The sequence below is a fragment of the Cricetulus griseus genome (assembly GCF_003668045.3).
Source record: "Cricetulus griseus strain 17A/GY chromosome 1 unlocalized genomic scaffold, alternate assembly CriGri-PICRH-1.0 chr1_0, whole genome shotgun sequence".
NCBI classification, from domain to species: domain Eukaryota; kingdom Metazoa; phylum Chordata; class Mammalia; order Rodentia; family Cricetidae; genus Cricetulus; species Cricetulus griseus.
Genome location: NW_023276806.1, coordinates 238,766,462 through 238,790,670, shown reverse-complemented (window position 1 = coordinate 238,790,670; position 24,209 = coordinate 238,766,462). Strand labels below are relative to the sequence as shown.

The following is a 24,209-nucleotide window of genomic DNA, read 5'->3' as shown; positions in this document are numbered from 1 at the left end:
ATTTTGGCATCTTTTACTAACAGTTATGAAAGAATGTAAACATGTTGTGTATAGACAGAAAATTAAAAAGTGACATTTATTGAACATTTACTACATGTTGTGTTAGCAAATAATCCAGCTCCAGTAATCAGAAATTCATAGCACAACATCAATTGGGGTTAAATCTGGAGAAGAATAAGAAAGACAAGCATGTCACTGTCTGGGTTCTACTTGGACTCTGGCTAGTATGGCATATAAACTTCCTGTAGCTTTTTTTGGGGGACAATAACTCAGTTATGTTCTGGGAGGAAAAAGTCATAAAATAATGCCTTTTCTGTTACTGTTTCTTAGTAACATTTTAAAAAGTCTAATTCTCATTCTACAAATAACCATTTTTTAAAAGCAACAACTAAAACAAAAAATATTTTAATTGAGAAATTTATCTGTAAAAACTTAAAATCTAGGGCTGGAGAGATGGCTCAGAGGCTACTTTTATAGAAGACCTAAGTTCCATTCCTAGCACAGATGTGAGATGGCTCAAATCCACCAGTAATTCCAACTCCAGGGGATTTAACACCTATGCCTTCCACAGGCACCTGCACTTATCCATAGACACATGAAAAGCAAATCTTTGAAAAGAAAAATTTACTGGATAATTTCTCCATGAATGACAGTACTCTAAAGTCCTTTAACCTTACATATTATTTAAAAGAAATTCTTTAGAGCTTCCATCACAGGAATTTTCTAGGATTAGGTAATATCTATAACTGGTTTAAGAGCCAATAACTATGATGTTCAGCTATTCCAGATGGTTACTACAGATCCACATGACATTTCTGAAATACAAGCTATGTTAGCTTGAGTAGGTTTGTAATAACAAGAGATTAGTGCATGCCTCTGAAGTACACACATGCTATCCTCTCGAAGACATATTAGAATATACTATAAAACTGTGATCAATTAAGGGCATCTGGTCTGAATTCAGCATGCCTCTGCATACTTCCAGGTAAGCCAGCATCCTGCTCTGCTACTTCCCTGTTTATGTAAGCCTGAGCTCAGAGGGTAGACAAAGTATCAAGTATCATGCTGGGACATGTTATCTGAAATGGATGACTAGCTGATTCCTTTTGAGGGTCTTGGAAGCATATACCACCACCTGCAATTAGATACAGCCCCCAACAGCCCCCAACCTCTTTGCTTTGCATCATGATGGTACTGACTTCAACCTTCAGAGAAGTAAAACGTGTTTAATTTGCCATTCATCCAAGACATGGTCTGTGTAGCATTTGCCAGTGTAACACGCCAACTAGCAAACACTATTAGAATTATTGCACAGTACCTCACAAAAAAACCCATGATCACACGTATAGCAGCCTTGATTTATAGATTTTCACACTGCTTATGTACACATGACACTATCTGCTCAATGTATTTAAAAGTGTAGCTTCACTCAACAGCTATTTTCTTAGTTGTTTAATTAAGCTGGTTTATATGGCTGCTTTCAAACACACTTAAAATCCTTAATGATTATTTAAACATGATTTATTTCACTTTTCTTCTGATTTATTAAACAAAGAATTATTAAGTGTCAACTACCTGTCATAATATGTCAACCTGTGAAGATGTAAAGATGACTGTATTGGCTGCTTTTATGTCAGCTTGACACAAGCTAGAATCATCACAGAGGAGGGAGCCCCAATTGAGAAAATGCCTCCATAAGATCAGGTTATAAGGCATTTTCTCAATTAGTGATAGATGGGGCAGGGCCCAACTAATTGTTGGGTGGTATCATCCCTGGGGTGGTGGTCCTGCATTCTTTAACAAAGCAGGTTGAGCAAGCCATGAACAAGCAAGTAAGCAGCACCCCTCTATGGCCTCTGCATAAACATCTGCCTCCAGGTTCCTGCCCTGCCTTCCTTTGATGATGAACTGTGATGTGGAAGTGTAAGGTGAATAAACCCTTTCCTCCTCATGTTGCTTTGGTCATAGTGTTCATCACAACAATAGTCCCCCTAACTATAACAACGACTAAAACAGATTTCCAGGATATAATGATTAACTGATAAAAATCAAGCATTTTGAGTAATTCTGAGACTTACATTAAAAACCTAGAAACCACACTTATTTTCTATACATATTTACCTTTTCCAACTTCATATATGCCCTGAATTATTTATAACACACATTTTTATGTATTGGTGCTCAGATTCTCATTTTTGCTATTCTTAAAGTAGTAAAACAAACTGTGGGCACAAATTAATATGGAAGGTTCATGGGTGAGGAGAAAATAATTTACTTATTACTCATTCTTTTCGTTAAACTCTATTAAGAATTCAGATGCAGTGGCCAGGCATGGTGGCACATGCCTTTAAACCCAGCACTCAGGAAGCAGAGACAGGCTGATCTCTGAGAGTTCAAAGACAACTTGATCTACAGTGTGTTACAAGACAGTCAGGGCTATATAAAGACACTGTGTAGTGGACTGAATGAAAATAGCCCCCATTGGCTCATAGAGAGTGGCACTACTTGAAAGGATTAGGACATGTGGCCTTGTTGGAGGAGGTGTGTCACTGGGGTGGGGTTCAGAAGTTCAATCCAGGCCCAGTGGCTGCTCTCTTCCTGCGTCCTGTGGATCCAGATGTAGAATTCTTAGCTCCTTCTCCAGCACCATGACTGCCTGCATGGTGCCATGCTTCCCACCATGATGATAATGGACTGAACTCCAAAACTGTAAGCCAGTCCCAATTAAATGTTTTTCTTTATAAGAGTTAGCTTGGTCATGGTGTCTCTTCACAACAATAGAACAGTGACTAAGACACCCTGTCTCAAAACAAAAAAAGGAACAACTAAACAACAGCAATAAGAAAAAAGAATTCAGATGCAAAGATACTATACAGCACTTAGTATCAAGAAAACATCACCCTACATTAACAACCAAAGAACTATATGCATACAACTCAGATATATATATATATATATATATATATATATACACATACACATACATACACACACACACACACACACTTTTGAGAACACAATGATGTTAAAATGGGTTAAGAATTGTGAAAGAACAGGAATAAGGATATCAACTGCTATGGTGTTCGCAGGGAAGGAGAACAATTGTGTTCTTTCATTGGGAAACAGTTACTCAAAATAAGCATCTACAGCAAAATTACTAAATTAGATTTCACATTTAATTTTTATTTTCTATTTTACAGAAGTACTAAGTTAACCAAGTATAACTAAGTATACCAAGGCCATAATGACAACTAGGTTCTAGGTGTTCAAAGTCGATAGAACCAAAGTTATTCTAGCCAAGAGAAGAAAGGTACAGATGTAAAATGATAAGAAAAGCTTGTCTCATCACCTTGCCTCTCCTGAAGGCGTATCTTTAATGGAAAAAAGTAGATGACATGCAAGAACAGATGACAATGTAAGCAGAAACATGAATTCAGATAAAAATATACAAACAAAATGTCCAGATCCAAACGGTCTACAGTGGAAATGCAGAATGCCTCTGAGAGGCTCATCAGCAGACTGGACAAGACTAAAGAATCTCTAATCTTGAGGATATGGTAGAAGACATTTCCAAAACTGAAAGAAATCAAAACAAAGAGACTATACAAGAACTGTGGAACAATTACAAAAGGCACAACATGCATGCTATGGAGACATTAAAAAGACAGAAACATCATTTAAACAATAATGACCCTGAATTCCCTGGATTTATGTCAAACAACAAAGCAAAGATCCAGAGAACTGAGAACAAGCAGTAGAAAATGGAAAATACAAACAGAAAAACCCTACCATAGACAAGCTTTGGGGATTCAAAGATAAAGTCTTGAAAGAAGAAAACGCATACATATAAGAATTACATTCAGCTTCTCCCCAGAAAGGACGCAAAGAGTAAAGTGAAGGAAATACTTAATGCTGAAAAAAACAATCTTAACTTCTGTACCCTGCCATATTAACCCTGCTTTACAAGACATGCTCAGTAAGTTCTTCCAAAAGAAGTAAAAAAAAGCAGCGTCAGGGAAGGAAGGAGTGAAAGTGAAGGTACCTTACTTTCAACTAGCAGACATTAGCTTGTTTACAGCAACAGCAGTGAAGCAGTAGTCTATTACATTTGTCTATGCATAGCCATGCACACCAGATGTAAGTGACATAAATTACAGTGATAACATAATGCATAGCAGGGAGGAATTAGAAGCATTTTGAGGTTATGAGGTATAAAAGTAATATAAAAGAGGACTTAGGTTTGTTTTACATGTGTATCGCAAAATCTAAGACATCACCTAAGAAAAAGTTGACAAAAGAATCATGTAATTGACATATTAAGAACAGGAACACATAAAGTGCTCAATTTAAGCCACAAAAAGAGAATGTATGGAACTCAAAAATGAAGTACAAAAAAACATTTGCATGAATGGAAAAACATAACAAATATGGCACACACTAACCAGAATATATCAATAATTCCTTTAAATGCCAATGACAGAGAGTGTCAGGAGTGCAGGTATCAAAAATAAAACCCCATTAATTATAGGCTATAATAAAAAAACACCTTAAATGTGAAGACACTTGTAGAGAAAACATAAAAGAAACAGAGAAAGTCATGCTTATTGGGAAATCTATAGTACTATAATCAATATTATAAAAGTCTAAAATCAACCATCATTTTTAATGTAGGAAATTAGAATGAGAAAAGCCATTAAATCCAAAGATAGTAGAAGGAAAATAACAAAGTTGTAATTGGGTGTAATCTCAGGACTCAGGATGTAGAGGCAAAAGGATCCAAGTTCTAGGGACAGTCTCAGGGGACCCTGACACCAAGAAACAAGGCAAGTTAATGAAACTAAAAGTAAGTCAATAGATTAAGAACAAACAAAAAACAACCCAGTAATTTCAAACCTGGTTATTTGAAAAGATGAAATAATTCAGTAAGCCACCAACAAGGTGAAGAATAAGAGATGAGACATAAATTACTATGTCTAATATAAAAGAGATCACAGGTATAGTTGTTACAGAGATACTATAATTGTAAGTATCACTCATAAATATAAACACAAAAATCCTCAATAAAAAAGAGAATTAAACCCAACAATGTATGAAAAAGATTAAATAGAATTCATCTCAGGCACATAAGTCTGGTTCAGCATATAAAATCTATTACATCAACCAACCAGATAAGGTAATATGAGCATATTGAAAATAGTATCTATAAAATTGAATATTCATTTAGGAAAACAATGGAAGAAAACTTGTTAACTCTATAATTCTATAAACCAAAAGTTAGCATAATATATTAGTTTTGCTTGTTTGAGACAGGATATTCCTAGATATTGCTATGTAGACAAAGCAGGCATCAAACTCAAGAGATTTACCTGCTTATACCTCCAAAATGCTAGAATTAAAGTTGTGTGTCACCATGTCCAGCCAGCTAGCATAATACTTAGTGATGAGAAGCATGGATCAGAATATTTGTTTCTTGCCACTGTTTGTCAACATATTGGGGTACTCTCTAATGTCAGAAGGAAAAACTATGTACATATTGAGAAAGAAGAAATAAAATTCATTTGTTCACAGATGACATGACTGTCTAAGGATAAAAAGAAACAATTTCTGAATTTTAGTAAGAGATCACAGTAAGGGTACAGAATACAGGATTAGCACACATCAGCCAACTGCTTGCCTATGCATCAACAATGAATAAGTGAAAGTTGATTACCATTACCATTTACATTAGCAACCCCTAAAATGAAATAGTAGACACAGATTTAACAACACACAAAGAACTATATGAAGAAAACATTAACAGTCTGCTAAAAGATACCAAAGAACAGAGGGAAATTTCAGACATAATAGGAAGATTTCATACTCTAAACATGTCAACTATTCCCATACTTATCTGTGTATTCAATACAATTTGAGTCAAAATCTCAGCAAGTTAACGTCGTTGATATGAACAAATTGATCTAAAATTTATAATGGAGAAGAAATAACCCTGAATAAGCTACTAAGTACTGAAAGAAGAAAAGCTGGGGTAATGAAACAATCAGATTTTAAGATTTACTCTACAGTGTCTTTAATAAATACAATGTGGTTGGTTATTGGTTACAGAATAGACAAATAAATTAGGAACACAGTACAGAGCTCAAAGTAATCTACACACAGCCAATTGATCTTTGATCAAAGAAAATAGGTAATTTGAGGAAAACATGATTTATCTTTTCAAGAAATATTATGGAACAACTGGAGATCCACATGCAAAAAAAAAAAAAAAACTAGATACTAATCTTACATCCTTCACAAAAGCTTAACTCAAAATGTATTACAGATCTAGAAGTAAAATATTAACCTAGAAAATTCCTAGAAAACAACAGAGGAAAAACACACAGCTGAACTTGGGTATGAAAATAACAACTTAGTGAAAAAAATAAATTTTATTTATTTATTTGCATTTGTATTTGAGTGTGCACACACACACAACAGGCATATGTGGAGGTCAGAAGATATCTACCATATGAGTCCTGGGGGGTCAAACACAGGTCCACAGGCTCAGTGGCAGGTACCTCTACCTGTAAAATCATCTTGCAGATCATTAACAAGTTTTTAGATATTACAGTGAAGAGAGGCTACATTAAAATGGCAACTATCTACCCTGTGGAGGGCAATATCAAGGGAATGAGAACACAAGTCACAAATTGGGAGATGATATTTATGAATGACATCTAACGTAAGAATATACAGGTCAGTGGTGAAGTGCCTACTGTGCCTTATTTTTAATTTTCCATCTGGAGTAGTTGGAGGCATAACTAATAAGTATCCATTGTCCCAAACTCAGCAACAACAACAACAACAACAAAACACAATTAAAAACTAGGCAAAAGGCCAGGTGGTAATGGCACACACCTTTAATCACAGCACTTGGGAGGCAGAAGCAGGCAGATCTCTGAGATCAAGGCCAGCCTGGTCTACAGATCCAGTTCCAGGACAGCCAGGGATACTAAGAGGAACCCTGTCTTAACCTCCCCAAAGGCAAAAGACATAAAGAGAAAATTCACCAAAATGTATATGCAGAAGTAGGAAGTATAGAAAAGGATGTTCAACATCAGGTAAGGTAATTGTAATTAAAATGAGGTATCATCATACATCAAGTAAAATGGCCCCAAATCAAAACTAATACTAAATGCTGGAGAGAATGTGGGAAACACAACCCTCACTTACTGCTGGTGGGAATGCAAAACAGGACAACAAGTTTGGAAGAGTTCTGTGGTTTCTTACAAAACTTTATATTCATAACTGCAATAGCTTGCACACAATCAAAATGCCTTCATCAGGAATCTATGGAAATGAACTATCAAGTCGCAAAAAGATAGGAACTTAAATGTAAAGTGAAAGGCACCAATACGAAAAGGTGACACTGTAGGATTCCACCTAAACAGAAGTCTGGAAAAAGTGAAACAATGGACAGAAAAAAAAAAAGTAATTGTCAAGGCTATTTAAGAGGGAAGAGTGAAAAGGTAGAATAGAATTTTTTTGGATAGCGACACTATTTTGTATGACAGTACAATAGTAGTTATATGCAATTATACCCACAGAATGTATACACTACATTCCTAATGAACAAGGTAGATTTCTTGATTGTAATAGATGTTATTACTTTCAGCCATTTTAGATTCCTCTATTGAGAATTGTCTATTTAGTTCTGTACCCCACTTTTTAATTGGATTGTTTGGTGTTTTGGAGACTAGCTTCTTGAGTTTTTTGTATATTTTGGAGATCACCCCTAGTCAGTACTTATCACTAGCATAGGTGTGGACTTTGGGAGCCCACTCCATATGGAGGAATACTCCTTGAGCCAAGACACACGGGGGTGGGCCTAGGCCCTATCCCAAAGGATACGATAGACTCTGATGACACCCTATGGAAGGCCTCACCATCCAGGGGAAGCAGAAAGGATATGTGATAGGTAGGGTTTTAGTTGGGAGGGGTGGTAGGGAGGCCGGGAGGGAGAAGAGAACTGAGATTGTCAGGTAAAAACAATCCTGCTTCTAATTCAAATAAAAAAATTCTGGAAAAAAGATAAATGTTATTACTCTGTTAAGGATATTGAAATAGACAGTGTACATATGTAGAGAAAAGTACACTCTGAACTTTTACCCAGTATTACTGGAAACCTAAAATTGTTTTAAAAGTCAAGTCTATTAATTTAAAATGCAAAGAAAATGTACAAAGATCAGTAATGTAGGATAAAAACCTCATACAAAATTTGCCAAGGATAGGTAAACAACTCAGTGGTACCTACCATATTTAAGCACTGGGTTCAATTCATGGCATCGAAAAGACAATATATGCTTTGCCATATGCATATAATTTGAGTGGGATAGGGGTATGGGGAGTGGTAGGGGTGTGGGGAGTGGTAGGGGTGTGGGGAGCGGGGGGTGGGGGTGTTATAGTTAGTTTCACACCTTAGGCTTCTGCAAACAATTTATAATGTAATCATAACATTATTTTACATTTATTTTTACTGTAACCTTCTATAAAGTGAACAAAGAGACCCACATGTTACACAAGCTCTCTATCATTAAGCTGTATCTCCTCTAATATAATTATTTTTGTAAAACATACTCAATATATTTTAATTATAACAAAGAATGAAAGATTTTTTTAACACTTTAAAATTACAAGAAAAGGATAACTAAAATTTCATAGTGTCTCACCAGAAAGTTTTATAGAAGAAATGATAATTGCTAACTAAGAACATATGCATGCTTAAAAAAAACCTACACAAAGCACAGCTATTGTCGATTATCATGTTAATTCAATGAAAAATTCTGATGAAAGGGATCACAAAGAGGTATAAGTTGGAGATGAATGTGAAGAGGAAGCTTTTTAAGACAACAAAGAGAAAAGTGGGAATGAGGAAAGACCAAAAAGTAGATACGCTTTGGAGTTTTATGAAAAGTGTGATTCTCTTTAAATTTATGCTTTGATTTATTCAAGGCCAAGTGGATGAAATTATTATAACCATATGTTGGCACACAGTTATCACACGTTCCTTTAAACAACATGTTCTGTATAACATTAAAATAAACCACAATAATCTGGCTGAAATGAAGAGCTACACATTTGTTATAAGGTAATCAAGGGTCAAATCCTCACTTGAAGATTTATAATATCTAGGGAGCAAAAAATGTTCTGTGTAAACATTGAAAAAAAAATCTGCAAGTGTAGATATGATAAAAGACAAGGGCTGGAGAGATAGATGGCTCAGACGTTAAAGGCTAGGCTCACAACCAAAAAGATGAAAGACAAAATTACACACAGGATGAATGCATGGATCATCACAGTCTAACCTCTTTGCATTGACTTGTTTAGACATGGCCTTCAGTCTTTCAAAGTTTTTCTAATAACATCAGCATCAGGGAAATGGTGGTGACCTGCCACTCCACTGGCAAATCCTGGACAAACTCCAGGTGGGACTTCTCTGTAGATAACTATTCGCAATGACTTTCATTATTTTCTCTGGAGCAAAGCACAAGCAACATCAGCAGAGCAAAGCCATACCTTTCTGGGAGCCGTCGACCATATATTTCTTGTTTCCAACTTGTTTCATTATCTTCTGCTCTTAGTCGCTGCATTTGGTCAAAAATGGCATGGTAATGTTCATACTGCCTTCGAGAAGAACAAGGTGATGGAGAGACAGCCCCTCCACTGCCAAAAAAGGGTGTCTAGGGATTAAACAAAGAGCTCTTACATGCCATGTTTATCTCATAGGGCCCAAGAAGCCTGAGCCATCCTTAAAAGAAAAAGCCAATTTTAATGCTTAGCTTTAAAAATAGCAATTACCCAGTTTTAACATATTAATAATAAACACATAGCCAAAACACATACTAAAATGTTTTCCTACATAAGCAACCTGTGTTCTCACAGTAGTCTTCCTACTAACAGTAAAGAATAACAATGTGACAAACAAAAAACATTAAGATGTCACTAAATTCATATAAATGAGGAAAAACCTAAACTTAATTATGAAGCTTTTGAAACATGTTTAGAACCTACATTTTTATATGAGTTAGTTCTATGAAGTTTAAATATGTAGTATAGAAGTCAAGCAGAATTTGATTATATCACAGTTAAAAATCTTATTTTAAAAACATGTGACTTTTGATACATTCCAAATAGATATGAAGGTAAAAAGATGGTTTAAAATATATTTCATATACAAACAGAAGGAAAACATAGCTACTCTTAATATTTTTCAAACAAGTTTGAAAAAACCACAAAAGTAAAGCAGCATTCCAGTCATATATGGCGCATGAATAAATCAATCAAGTAGTTACACTCTAAAGTACCGAGATTCACAAACCAGACCAAAAAAAAAAAAAAATGGCCATAGGTAAAAATCTATTTTATTTTAAAGTCTTGGAGAAAGATATTATTTAACCCAGTCTTGACAATAATATTTAAAAAAAAAAAGAGTCAAGGTAACTGAAATAAAATATGCATATGTTTTGTGTGTATGCTGCAACAGGGAGAGGAAGGAAGTATGAGCACGAACACAATTTTAAGGAAGATAAGCAGCATATTACACACTGAAAAAGGAAGGAGTGAGAGCTAAGCACTACTGGATTGTGAAGAATGAATTCATGAAATAAACAACAGAAAGCATTTAAAATTTTCCAGTGTACTGAAACATTTTAAGATCATTAAGTCAATACTACACACACACAAGCAGAAATGAGAGACAAAAGCAGAAAAACTGGTTAGAGGGCTGCTGTGTGACAGCAAGGTAAGAAAACAAGAAGAAAGGGTGTAAATGAAAAGGTAAATGCTGAACAGACTTGTGGATTTTCTGCAGAAATGAGAAAGGTAAGAATCTAAGGACTCAAGACAGAAGACAGAAGAACTCATGATTAGGAAAGCCATTAGAAATGGTTAAGAGATAAATGCAAATGAAATGAGTGAAATATTATAGAAATTTGATGGAAGAAGTTCACTGAAAAGAGAAAAATCAATGACCTCACATGTATAGGTAACAGTACTGAAATCAAGAAAGAAAAGTTGAGTGGTGGGCTTTTAAAACAACTACTCATATTAGAACAGACAGGTGGTGGTGTCACACACCTTTTTTAATCCTAGTACTCCAAAGACTGAGGCAGACAGATCTTTGAGTTTGAGGTCAGTCTGGTCGACAAAGTGAGCTCTGGAACAGCCAGGGATACACAGAGAAATCTACCCCCCCAAAAAAAAACCCCAAAATTAATATTAGAATCAACTAAAAGAAACTTCTTGGAAGTCCAAGGAAAGAATTATCTTAACATCTTGATATTGTACATAAAAATTTAAAAAGCAGTTCAAGAGAAGTTAATAAATGACATTAAATAACAAGATAAAAGTTGGCAAAAATCAGAAAGATAATTAAGTGGGAAGTTACATCACAGAGGTCTTCTCATCTACCCCATACATCCTCAAGATTTGTACTGTAAGGGCTAGAGAGGTGGCTCAGGGGGTAAGAGGGTATGCTACTCTCCCAGAGGACCCAGTTTGGTTTCTAGCACCCGTATCAAGTGGCTCAGAACCACTCCAGCTCCAGGAAATCTGACACCCTCTTTAGGTCTCTACCTACAAACTCACCTCTACATGCACACACACAGATATAAAAATAAAGATTTAAAAATATTCACTGTAAGAATCAGAATTTATGCTGGAGAGATGGCTCAGAGGTTAAGAGCACTGGCTGCTCTTCCAGAGGTCCTGAGTTCAAGTCTGAGCAACCACATGGTGGCTCACAGTCATCTATAATGAGATCTGGTGTCCTCTTCTGGCATGCAGGGAGACATGCAGACAGAACACTGTATACATAATAAATATTTTTAAAAGTCAGTTCTGTTAAAATGTGGTCACATCTTCTCCAAAACTGACCGTCAGTTCAATGGAAAGATCCTGATTTTAAATAATTCAAACTTTTTTTTCTAGTAAAGTGAAAGTAGATAAGCATTTCTGAAGATATCTATACAAAATGTCAAAATACTGTGTTAGAATGCTCTAAAAATCACCCTTACTGAGTCATAGCTTATAAACAATAAAACTTACCAATTACAAGCACAGGTCTGTGACTATTTTTACTATTTTATTCTGTGTTTCTATCTTGGGTGTCTGTGTGCTAGGTAGGGAACATGTGTGGAGGTCAGGGGACAACATGCAGGGGTAAGTTATTTCTTTCCACTGTGTGGATCCTGGGGACCTCACTGACATTATCAGGACTGGTGGTGAGTACCTAACACACCAAGCAACCTCTCTGGTACTAGTTTGATGAATATTGATGAATGTGTGAATTCATGTAACCACTGCCACAACCACAATTATGCCAAGACAGATCCTTCTTGCTGCTTTAGTCAATGAAAAAGCACTGATCTGCTTTCTATTTCTACAGTATGGATATACAGATTCTACCTTGAATCTTCTTAAAGGCAACGATTATTCATTTTTTCTTTTCTAGTGCTAATTTTCTTTTTTTAAAAATGTTATTAATTGAAATAGAACTACATCACTTTTCTCCCCTCCAGCCCCAATTCCTCTCCAAAGTTGATAGCTTCTTTTTATTGTTTTGTGTGTATGCCTGTGCCAGTGTGTGCATGTCCTGCGTCTGCTATGTGTATATAGTTTCGGGGCTGACCAATAAGGGGGCTCACTGCTGGGAGAGGCTAACTCTCCTTCTTCCAGCAGTCAACAGCTGCCTGTACTTCTTTGCTTTGGTGTGGACCCCACAAAAGTTCTCTCCTTCCACATAAATATGTACACTAATACTGCTATTGTTCTGGACTTATTTATACAGCCATTTCTAGGAGATACAGTCTATAATGAATCTTAATCCTTCTGCTTCTAATAAGGTTCTCTAGTACTAAGTTTAAGGCCACTCTGGATTACATGAAACCCTGTTTCAAACAAAACAGGACAAAACCAAGCAAACAAAACTATTCTAAAACAAACAAAAAAGCCAGAAGCAGCCAAGAAGTCTTGGATTTTGCAATTGTCCAATAAAGTCAGATATTTGTACTTTCAAGTAACATTTTCTATACATAATACAATTACTAATTTTGTATTATCTTAATTTTCAGTTTTCATTCGTCTCTCCTTTGGGAATTTCCTTAATTTGACTCATATTATACTATAACTCCATGTCCTTAGCAACTATGCAGAAATCAAACAGCCTGACATAGTAAATATTTTAAACTCAGGAATAGGTACATGCAGTAGCAGAATTTACTTTTTATTGTGGAAGATTATAAAATCCTATAAAGTTAAATACACATTATTAAAGACATAGTACCTAACTATTCAAAACAGCTGCTACATTATCAAACATGACATAAAATTCATCATCTTGCCAGGTGGTGCACTCCTTTAGTCCCAGCACTTGAGAGGCAGAGGCAGGCAGGCAGATCCCTGAGTTCTAGGCCAGCCTTCTCTACAGTGTGAGCTCCAGGACAGCTAGGGATACACAGAGAAACCCTGTCTTCAAAAACCAAAAACCAAACAAATAAACAAAAAATTATCATCTTATAAAGAGTCACAGTGCTAGGCTGGAGAGATGGCTCAGTGATTAAGAGCTCTGACTGCTCTTCTACAGGACTGGGGTTCAATTCCCAGCACCCACATGGCAACTCATAACTGTAATTCCAGTTCTAGGGGACTGGACACCCATGGCAAAACAACAATGCACATAAAATAAAAATAAGTTTAAAAAAAAAAAGAGCCACAGTGCCACTGCAGGCATTACAGGAATACAGGAGGGGCTCAGCTTGGCTGAGGTGGAACTAGAAATACTTCACTATTTTTTTGTCAGAGTATGTTAAATGGGGCTGGAGAATTCACTCAGCAGTTAGAAGAACTTGCCACTGGTGCAGAAATCCTGGCTTTGGCTCAGTCCCCACATGGTGGCTCCTAACCACCTGTTAGGAGCTCCAGAGGATGTGATACCCTCTTCAAATCCTGTGGTCAACAGCATGCATGAGGAGCACAGACGTACATGCAGGCAAAACACACACACACACACACACACACACACACACACACACACACAAAATAAGCCTAAAAAATTACTTCTAAAGGAGTAAGGAAGCAACCATCAAAATCTCAATGGTGAATTTGGTACAAAAAACATGTTGGATAAGGGTCCTGGGCCTACAGTTAAATGCAGGGTAAACTAATTATCAACCAAGGACCAAGCTCAGAGTTATTTTTTTTTTTTATTAACCAGGAAGAAATAAGTGCTACTCATATAAAACTGAATTACTTAAAATATCATGTAATGGCTACTTTAGTACTGACTTGGGAAAAAAAGATTCTTACTGAATTATTGATATGTGATGTGAAAAACATCTCAAAAGAGAGAAAAACAACATAAATTGAAGACAGTATATATATCTAGGTAAAACAAGCAAAATGCATTTTTGTCCACATTGTTAACTTTGAGAGAAGAAACAAGAATGGCAAGCCATTCTGATAGCCACCAATTGTCTGTTTCAACACTAATAGGCTAATGGCAGCAGACAGGTAAATTAAGTTTAATTGCAGCCGGGCGTTGGTGGCGCACGCCTTTAATCCCAGCACTCGGGAGGTAGAGGCAGGCGGATCTCTGTGAGTTCGAGGCCAGCCTGGTCTTCAGAGCAAGTGCCAGGATAGGCTCCAAAGCTACACAGAGAAACCCTGTCTGGAAAAACCAAGAAAAAAAAAAAGTTTAATTGCAAGCTGAGCAACAGCTTGCTCACTATCAAAACAAAAATGATAATACAAAGGAAAAGTACATCCATTTCCTACTGCTGTGCAAAAAAATTATCACAAACAGTATCTCTTTATTATCTTCTAAGTTCCCTGATTTGGATAGGTGTAGGATTTAAGATATGTCAGCCAGGGCCACATTCATATCTGAGGCTCAGGACCTTGGAGCTCACTGGTTCTAAGGAGTTCATTTCTTGTGGTTTCATAATTAAGGATACTTTCCCCTTAGTTATTGGCTAGAGATCACTGTTATAATTCGGAAGTCATCCACAGTTTCTTGCCATGTCCATGTTTGCTACCTTCCAGGTCAGTAGTGGTGGATTTCCTTACACTTCTTTTCCCATTCCTGTCTACTCTGTCAATGTAATCAAAGGAGTGCTCATTTACTCATTTACCACGACATAATCTAATCAAAGGAGCTAGCTACCATTAGCAAGTTCTACTTAGAGCTCAAGAGGAGAGACTGTCTCAGGATTCATCTTACCAGTGTAAGTATAGGCTGGTACTTCTGAAAACAATGGGGAAGTAGAAGACTCTGACAGAACAAAGATGGGTAAAGATTTTTCTATCTGAGCCCTACTAGAAAAGCTCTAGGCACTGAAAATAAGCTCAGGAAAGTTACCTTGCCCAAGGTTACAGAGTCAGATTTGCCCAAAGGGAATGTGTGAATTAAAGAATCTAGGTAAATGGCTATTTAGGCAATTGGTTATCTAGGTGAATGAATGGAGGCAGAGCTGTGAGTGGAAAATAAAGGGAGGGGTACCAGAAAGTAGAGAAAAGCAAAGTGCAAAGACAAGAGGATCAGTAAGCTCCCTCCATACACCTAGGAAATTAGTTCCACTATTCAGCAGAAGTAGGGCAGGAGGAGAATGTAGGGGCTGGGTACCGGGATCTTGAAGTCTAGCAATGGCCAATTAAGAAAAGCTTCTGAGAACTTAATTTTCAATTTACACGAAAATTCCAACAAGTGTATTTGATTTTGTGTTTGATTTGTGAGATTTCCTGGAAAGGAACTGCATTACATCCCTCACAGGAATATTTTAACTTGTATAAATGTCAATTATTAATTTATTAATATCAAATAGCCACAGGTAAGGAATAAATCATAACACATGCTACAGAATTCTAGATAAACATTATCCGTATACCAAGAAGACAAGTAGCTAGCTATACACATTTTAACAAACAAGATGAAACTGAAGCCAAACGACAGGAGTTTAGCTCCATTGGGATCAAATGCCTACCTTTACTTCACCGCTTCCACCAGCCCTTAAAACATTCCTCCATCCTTGTTCCCTGGCCCTATTTATTCTCTCCAACTTTGGGGGAAAGAGAAATAAACAAAATACCATTTCAACTACTTATTATAAAACATAGAATACATTTAGCAATACAATTAAAATCAGGGTATTTCCTTTAAAAATACATGTTGGGGAGGGGAGAACGGCACTGTGGAGACGGAGTCTCCTCTTACCCGCTGCTTCTCTTGCCTCTTCACCTGCTCAGCCTTCAGGAAACTAATCTGTAACAGTTGAGACATATTCTCAGAACCCAGGTCTTACCATCTACACCTAGGCAAAGGGAGAAAACAAGAGCCAAAAGTTACCTGCTCCTTCTGCTTCTTCTCTTTCTCAATGAATTCCAATCTTCTTTTCTTTGTTGCCTCCTTAAACAAAAGGAGAACACTTCTATCAATAATTTTGTAATATCTGCATCAAGTAAGTATATAATAAACAAGAGAGGTACACCCAAAGAGATAAGGAGAATGAAAGAATGGACAAAACAAAGATGTAAGTATTTGTTTGAAAGAGACAAGGCTCTATAACAGAGGTTCTCAATTTGACCCCTGGGGGTCAAATGGCCTTTTTACAGGGATAGCCTAAGACCATCGGAAAACATAGATATTTACATTACAATTCATGGCAGTGGCAAAATTACAGTTATAAAGTAACAAAGAAAATAATTTTATGGTTGGGGATCACCACATGAGGAACTGTATTAAAGCATCTCAGCATTAGGAAGGCTGAGAACCACTATAGTGTTAGTGGATTTTGCTGTTGTCATAAGAACTGTTTTGTAAAGCTTTAAGGTAAGCAAATATGTATCTCTATACCTCAAACATTTTCCTCCTTTCTTCCCCAGAATTCATTTTCTTCACTATAATTTGATGGGTCTGAAAAAAAAAACATAAGGCTACAAATTAGAGACTTAAGACACTCTTTGGAAATTACAAATTTATGGAAGTTTAAAGTAAGAAAAGATAAAGCCAATGTAGTGGTAACTCTTTCTAATTTATTGGCTTTACAAAGACACACTACTCTTTGATTCACCTTTTACTTAACATCCTGGAACATGACACTCGTACCATGGAAAGGGGTTCCTTATCATCAACTAGTTCTGTATTCACAGACATATTTTTAAGTTATTTTGTTTAATGGGAATTTCATATGTTTATAGTATATTTTGATCATGTACACTCACTTCCCCCAACTCTTCCCATTAACTCCTCCTGGATCCCCTCCTGAACATATACCTCTCTCAATTTCCTGTCCTTTTAGTGTTTATAACTGAGTCCAACTGTCCATACATGCCATGCACATGTGTAGAGCTATCCAATGAAGCATCAGCAACATATTAGGGGTACGCACCAATGAAAAGTGACTTCCTCATCCAGCAGCCATCAACTTGCTAATATTTCCTCAATGAGGGGTGGGGCCTCATGAACTACTCCCCCAGTGGATGCTAATTTTAAGCACTCTAATAGTATGATGAAACATTGCTTTGAAAGTCCAATAATAAATAAATTTTTCTTAAAAATAAATTATATAATATTATGTTCACTACATAAAATTCAAACAACAATAAAAATTCATAGCTGATTCGCTCTTGGAGGTAACCAGTATCAGTATTTCTATGAGTATCCTTCTAGACATTTTTACAAACTTTACAAACACACAACACACAATTTTATCTTTTATGATTTTTATAAAAATGGATTATTTGATAACAAAGCATTTTTAATAACGTGTCTTGACAATTCTACATTATGGTAATAATTCACTACAAGATGGTAATAAATTAACAAGGAAATAGTCTAGAAGTAATATATTTAATCATTATTCTGGGGATAGATTTTGGGTTGATTTTAAGTTTTCCTATTCTATATGCTGTAAGGAATTTTCTTACATATAACTCTCTATCATACTCAAGTCTCCCATAAGAGCAATTTTTTAAAAAAGAAGTGGAATTAAAGAGTAAGATCATAATTTATATTTTGAGTACTCTGCCCTCCCCAAAGGCTACCCCAGTTTATATTCTACCAAAGAATGTAGAAAACTCAGGTTCTCACATGAATTGTCCATCTCTCTTAATTTCTTCTGCTCCTTGAAAAAGCTAAGAATATTTTCTTTTACATGCTTACTGTTCATATAATCTTAGATAAATTCTTGGTATATCATGTTAATCATAGCTGCTGTTTCTTATTTTTATTATTTATTCTTTACTGCACTAAAGTTAACAATTATAAATTCAGTTATAAATATCAGTGTTTTCTTTTATGATTTATGTTAATACTATATGACTAAAGAAAGACATTTTATTTAGTAAATATTCTACTTATTACATTATCCTTTGAGACCTTCCACAGATAAACTATGTAGTTGTTAGCACCACAAAAAACAAACCATTAAACAGTATCAGTGTTAATTTAAGTGGAGAACATCTACAATCAGGAAAATAAGTCCAAGGACACCCTGAGAAACTGAAGGAAAAAAGGGAGAAGAATTACCGTAACAAGAGCTTTGTAATATAAATGACTAAATGCCCTCTATTATTGTGTGTATATAATGTATACAGGCTTCTGTGCAGCGTGGAGGACAACTTTGGAGTTGATGTTCTCTCTCCCCTTTTATGTGGGTTGCAGCAAAAGGCAAGTTGTCAGACTTTTGTTGTAAGCACGGTCCTTCACCTGCTTAAAGAAGTCTCAGCCCAAGGACCTGTCCTTAGCCCAAGGGAATGTTTAAGAGGTAAGCTATATTGAAGCAAAGATTATATACCTCTTTGATCTCTATTGCCTTACATAGAGACTATTCAAGTATTTATGGAATAAAAACTCCAAGCTGTTTCTCTGAGAGAGTCTGGGTATTTTCAAAATGTTATTTCTCTACTGTAGAGACAACACAAACACTGTACCAAGGAAATTGGTTTTCTGTCACTAAAAAACAAAAACAAAACAAACATGAGTCCAAACTCTGAATTGTGTTCATGGAGCTCCCCCTGGTGGCTTAGGACCAGCAGCCTTCACAGAAAAACAACAAAAAAAACCCAGCAAGAAGAACAACAAAACCACAACATGTACTAGCTTCAATTTATCTGAATAAACATGGTATCATTATGTTATATAGTTATACATATCAGTAATCATTTCAAGTTAAAAAACTGAACTATCAATAAACTATTGCAAATTGGAATGTAAAAGATACTTTATATTTGTTGGGGGAACAGTCTTTAATTTAACAAGGAATCATTCAAGAAAACAACAAGCATTTATTTAAAATCTCAGCCAGTGTGCTAGCTGACACCCTCTCAGCTCTTCAGGAGCAGAGGAAGAGGAAACATTCTAACTAAGCTGAGGAGACAGTGAAACTCTGCTTCAAAAACTAAAACACAGCCAGGCGGTGGTGGCAGCGTCACACACTTTTAGTACCAGCACTCAGGAGGCAGAGGCTGGTGGATCTCTGTGAGTTCAAGACCAGCCTTGTCTACAAGAACTATTTCTAGGACAGCCTCCAAAGCCACAGAGAACCCCCCCCCAAAAAAATAAAAACCAAAACTAAAACACTTCAGAACCTGGTGTTTCTGGCAATTTTCTTACCTGATTGCTATGCTTTTCCTTTTTTCTATCATTGTTTTAAATTTTCATAAAATATTCTCTTATTGTCGTAAAATATGCCTTGTAAAATCATTTTTACCATTTTAAGTGTGCGTTCTGTGTCATTAAGCAAATTTACTCAGTTGTACAGTGAATTTGTGTTAGGTTAAATGTTTTTAAAATAAAGTTATGGCACACTCCAAGTGTGGATTACTATTTAGCTTTCAATGGACTGGCTTAGAAAAATCATGCTTATTTGGTTAAAAAAATTAAAAAGCAATAACCTTGCTGAAAACCCAAAAGCCTGTATCTATCATCTGAACCACTTTTCTATTACTCAGAATATGAGAGATGGAGTCTATTATTTTGAATACTAATAGTAGGAATCCAAAATTCCCATAGCATGCAGTTCATTTATATTGTATTAACTGAAAATGAAGGAAGCACTAAGAAAACACATTATTTGATTCTGTCAGCTATACAAAGATACTGATTATACTATTATTCCTTAGTAAAGAAATAAAGACTACCCCGAGTATCAAGAAATTCATGGAGCTGTTTATTACATGGGGTCAAACTGAACTTGATATTAACCAGTTTGTAAAATGATCTTACGTGTTTATGTTTTGGGGGTGGTTTCTTTTCAAGTGACTTTTTATCTCCATGCTTCTTGTGTGTTAAAGGCACTCCATATTTAGCAGCAGGCTTCGTGATTTTCTGAGCAGGGACAAGAGTAATGGAGCTTTGCCCCGATGCTGCTCTTTTACCTACATGAAAGACAAGTCATTCTTTTTCAGTAGTTCTTCATATTGAATTTTTAATTCCAAAATTCTTCAAGAATGGTACTTTATTTTCATAATCACTGACAACTTTACAAACTTTTAATCAAATGCTTTTTGCATCCATTAGCAAATATCAATGCTTCCAACTACTTTGCATTGAAAGTTTTTTTTTTCAAGGAAATAAGATTAACTCCTCTAAGATAATAAGAATGTAACTCCAAAGGTAAGTGCTTGCCTCACAAGCATGAGGACTGAGTTGGTCCCTAACACCCATATAAAAGTATTAGGAGTGGTGGTATGCAATTATAATCTCATAATTATATGGGAAGCAGAGACAAGCAGATCCCTGGGCTTGCAGGCCAGCCAGTATAACCTAATGGTTAGCTCCATGCCAGTGAAAGGAATTTCTGAAGACCACACCTTTGAAGTTGTTCTTTGGCAAACACATAGGTTCACATATATACCTACATAGGCAGCCTTTCACATGGACACACACACACATACGCACACATGCACCAATGGGGCACAGTAGCAGCTATTTGTGAATATACTAAAAAAACAAGTTCTCTGGATAAATTTTACAGTATGAGACTTATAGGATGCATTATATACACGCATGAAACTGTTAAGGTACTTAGTAACTAAACAAAGCACCCCCTCCAAAGCTCCAGAAAATATATCAACTCCAATAAGAAAATATTACAGGTCAAATAGTCTGTATTGCCCATAGCCCTTACCCACACCCTTTCCCATCTATTTTCCACCTCTGTAAGTTACCTCTGGTTCGGTTCCCCCACAGCCTGAGGAGTAACTTCCTTTCTCTTCCAGCCCATTCTCTAGCTCAGGATTTTTACCATGTGCTAACACAATTTAAATCAATATCTTACAGCAAGTATTCATTTTTAGGAGGGGAAAGAAAAATATTAAATGGTAGTTTATAATGAAAAGCTACCATTAAACTCAGATTTTTAAGAATGTTCACTATAAGAAAATTGTTTATAATATATTCTCATTCAAGCTCATTATGTATATGTTTAACCAGAAAATACATCAAATTATGAAAGTATGCATTAAAATTGATATAATTTTAATTATAAAATGAAGGATATAATTTTTCTTTTAAAAATCCTTATAAGTATACATTATTCATACAATTTAGTCAACTCTTATGAAATTGTGCTGGCTACTTTTATGCCAATTTGACACAAACTAGAGTCATTTTGGGAGAGGCAACCTCAATTGAGAAAATGTCCCCACCATACTGTGCTGTGTTCAAGACTCTTTAGTTATTTATAATTGATGTGAGAGGGTCCAGCTTACTGTGGGCAGTGATATCCCTGGGCTAGTGGTCCTGGGAACACTAAGAAAGTAGGTTAAATAAGCTATGGAGAACAAGCCAATAGGCAGCATTCCTCCATGGTCTCTGCACCAATTTCTGCCTCTAGGTTCCTGCTCTTTAGTTCCTGCGCTTACTCATTTAGAGAGTGTAGTGTGATGTAGAAATGTAAGGGAATTAAGCCCTTTCCTCCCCAGGCTGTTTAGTTATAGTGTTTTATCACAGAAGTAGGAAACCCTAACTAACACAGAAACTAAAAATATTATTAACTATTGGATGTCATGGTAGGGATTCAGAAGCAATTTATATTGATAGTAATGTGATTCTCTGTGATAGGGTGAAGTTTTCCCAAAACATTTTGATCCATAAACTAGAAACTATGAGGAATTCAACCATATGGTCAAATTAGAACAGAGCTTGAGAATAGCAAACAGATAAAGTTTCATGTCAAACATAATTTACCTGGTATAGGCTGTGGTCCAAACTTTGAAAATGTTTTTAGACAAAATTCTTCTGCAATAAGCTTAAATTGAAAGAGAGAGAGAGAGGGAAAAAAAAACAATGTTAAAAAGATATCACCTGTGAGTGCAGTGGTGCACACCTTTAGTTCCAGCATACTGGAAGCAGAGGTAGCTGGATCTCTGAGCTCGAGGCCAGCCTGGTCTACAGAGTGAGTTCCAGGACAGCCAGGGATATACAGTAAAATCCTGTCTCAAAAATCCAAACTAAACAAAAACAAATAAATCAGTTTCCTAAACAAAGAAAAAAGCTACCCATCAATCACAATGTATTTTTTCTTCCAGTCATAAAGATGGTGATAAATAAACTGAATTAAAATCCTGTAACCCATCCAGCAAATTCTCCTCTTGCTAACCACTTACCCCTGCTAATAATTTTATTAATTCTCCAGTCTTTCATTTTCAAGCTAGACTAATAAACAGCACATATGTTATTTGCCTTTTCCATTCCTTAGTGATTTAAAAACAAAACATCTATGGAAGGATCACTGTGTTTTATATGCATGCATAGGCCTCATTCAAGTCAAAACTGTTCAAGAGTCACATCAAAAGATCCTCTCTTGGAAACACATTAAGTTTACTATGAATCCCCTTACCACCTGCGATGAGTTCACACTCATCTGCAAACATGCTATTGGAAAAAATATTTTACGGTGTCTCTTTTAACATTAAAAACATTCCATTACTGAGTTTTCAGCACTTATAAATACATTTCATGAAACAAGCATTTATGTTTTCCACAAGTAATTTTCTCTAAGTTAACATTTTTGCAGTGTAAAACTACATATCAACAAAAATTTACCTCAATTTGAGTTTATTTTTATCTTATCTGTGGAGAGCAAAATGCCAAGTGAATTTTCTCATGTTTTTCCAGAGAAGTAAGGCACACTGGAAAGAATACTCAACAGTAGATGAGATATCCAGTAGGCACAATCTCCAACCTAAGATAATTTTTCTTTCCTACTGAAGAAGCCCCATGGCAGTAGTACTCAAAAGTCTCCAAGCAGCACCACCAGTACTACCTGGTGTTAACACATGACTTCTCTGGCTCTGCCTCAATTACTGAAACAGAGCACACGGAGACTCATTAATTATGAAACCTTGACCTTTAGCTTAGGCATGTCCCCAACTAGTTCTTATAATTCAAGTTAACCTGCTTTTATTAATCTGTGTTCTGTCACATGGCTTTTACCTTTCCTCAGTATGGAACATCAGACTTGCTCCAAGTCTGCCTAGATTCATCCTCCTCTTCCTCCCTCTCCCCTGAAATCCCACCTATCCTCTCCTGCCTAGCTATTGGCCATTCAACTCTTTATTAAAGCAACTAGAAGGCACCTTGGCAAAGACACATCTTCACAGTATACAAAAAGATTGTCCCCAACTAAGATGGCAGTGAATGAACCCAGCAAAGTCCTTCAGAAGACTGTGTGCTGCACTTAAGAACTAATGCAGCAAAAGTTAATCATGGCCAAAGTCTGGCTCAAAGCTAATTCAGGGCAAGTAGGTGAGAAGGCTTTCTCTTCTGAACACAGGAATGTTTTCCTTTATGCTTCTTAGAAAAATAGGTGGATCTGTTCCATTTCCTGTGAAACTGGGCATTGACTCCAGGGCTTCACACATGCTGGGGAAGCACTATACCAGTGCCCTAGTTCCTGAGTCTTCTTCATGGCATGCCAACCCCACTTTTTTGTTTTTAAAGCTTTTGAGACAGGGACTTGTTATATTGTCCAGGCCGGCTTTGAACTTGGGATCTTCCTGCTTCAAGACCTCTTGAATAGCTGAGCAAATAGGATTGTATCCTAGGCCTGGGTCAATGGATGTTTTATGATCTCCAACTTGCCCTCAAATTGAACAATTTCGTCAGTTCTCCAAATATGCATCTTTATGTTCTATGTAAATGTTGAGATGAATTGAGAGATAGTACATACAGAACT

The 24,209-nt window shown here is 36.1% G+C and overlaps 1 protein-coding gene across 1 annotated transcript in view; it reads right to left on the bottom strand.

Moving 5' to 3' along the window:
- The window catches only part of Nek1 (NIMA related kinase 1), a 115,762-nt gene that overhangs the window by 72,286 nt on the left and 19,267 nt on the right, over positions 1–24,209 (bottom strand). The window contains exons 10-16 of the mRNA XM_027394076.2: positions 22,220–22,280; positions 20,255–20,406; positions 16,883–16,942; positions 16,376–16,435; positions 16,244–16,291; positions 16,014–16,088; positions 9,553–9,716 (exon numbers count right to left, since the gene is read on the bottom strand). Coding sequence (XP_027249877.1) covers positions 9,553–9,716; positions 16,014–16,088; positions 16,244–16,291; positions 16,376–16,435; positions 16,883–16,942; positions 20,255–20,406; positions 22,220–22,280 — 620 coding nt within the window. The remainder of the gene's footprint in view (positions 1–9,552; positions 9,717–16,013; positions 16,089–16,243; positions 16,292–16,375; positions 16,436–16,882; positions 16,943–20,254; positions 20,407–22,219; positions 22,281–24,209) is intronic.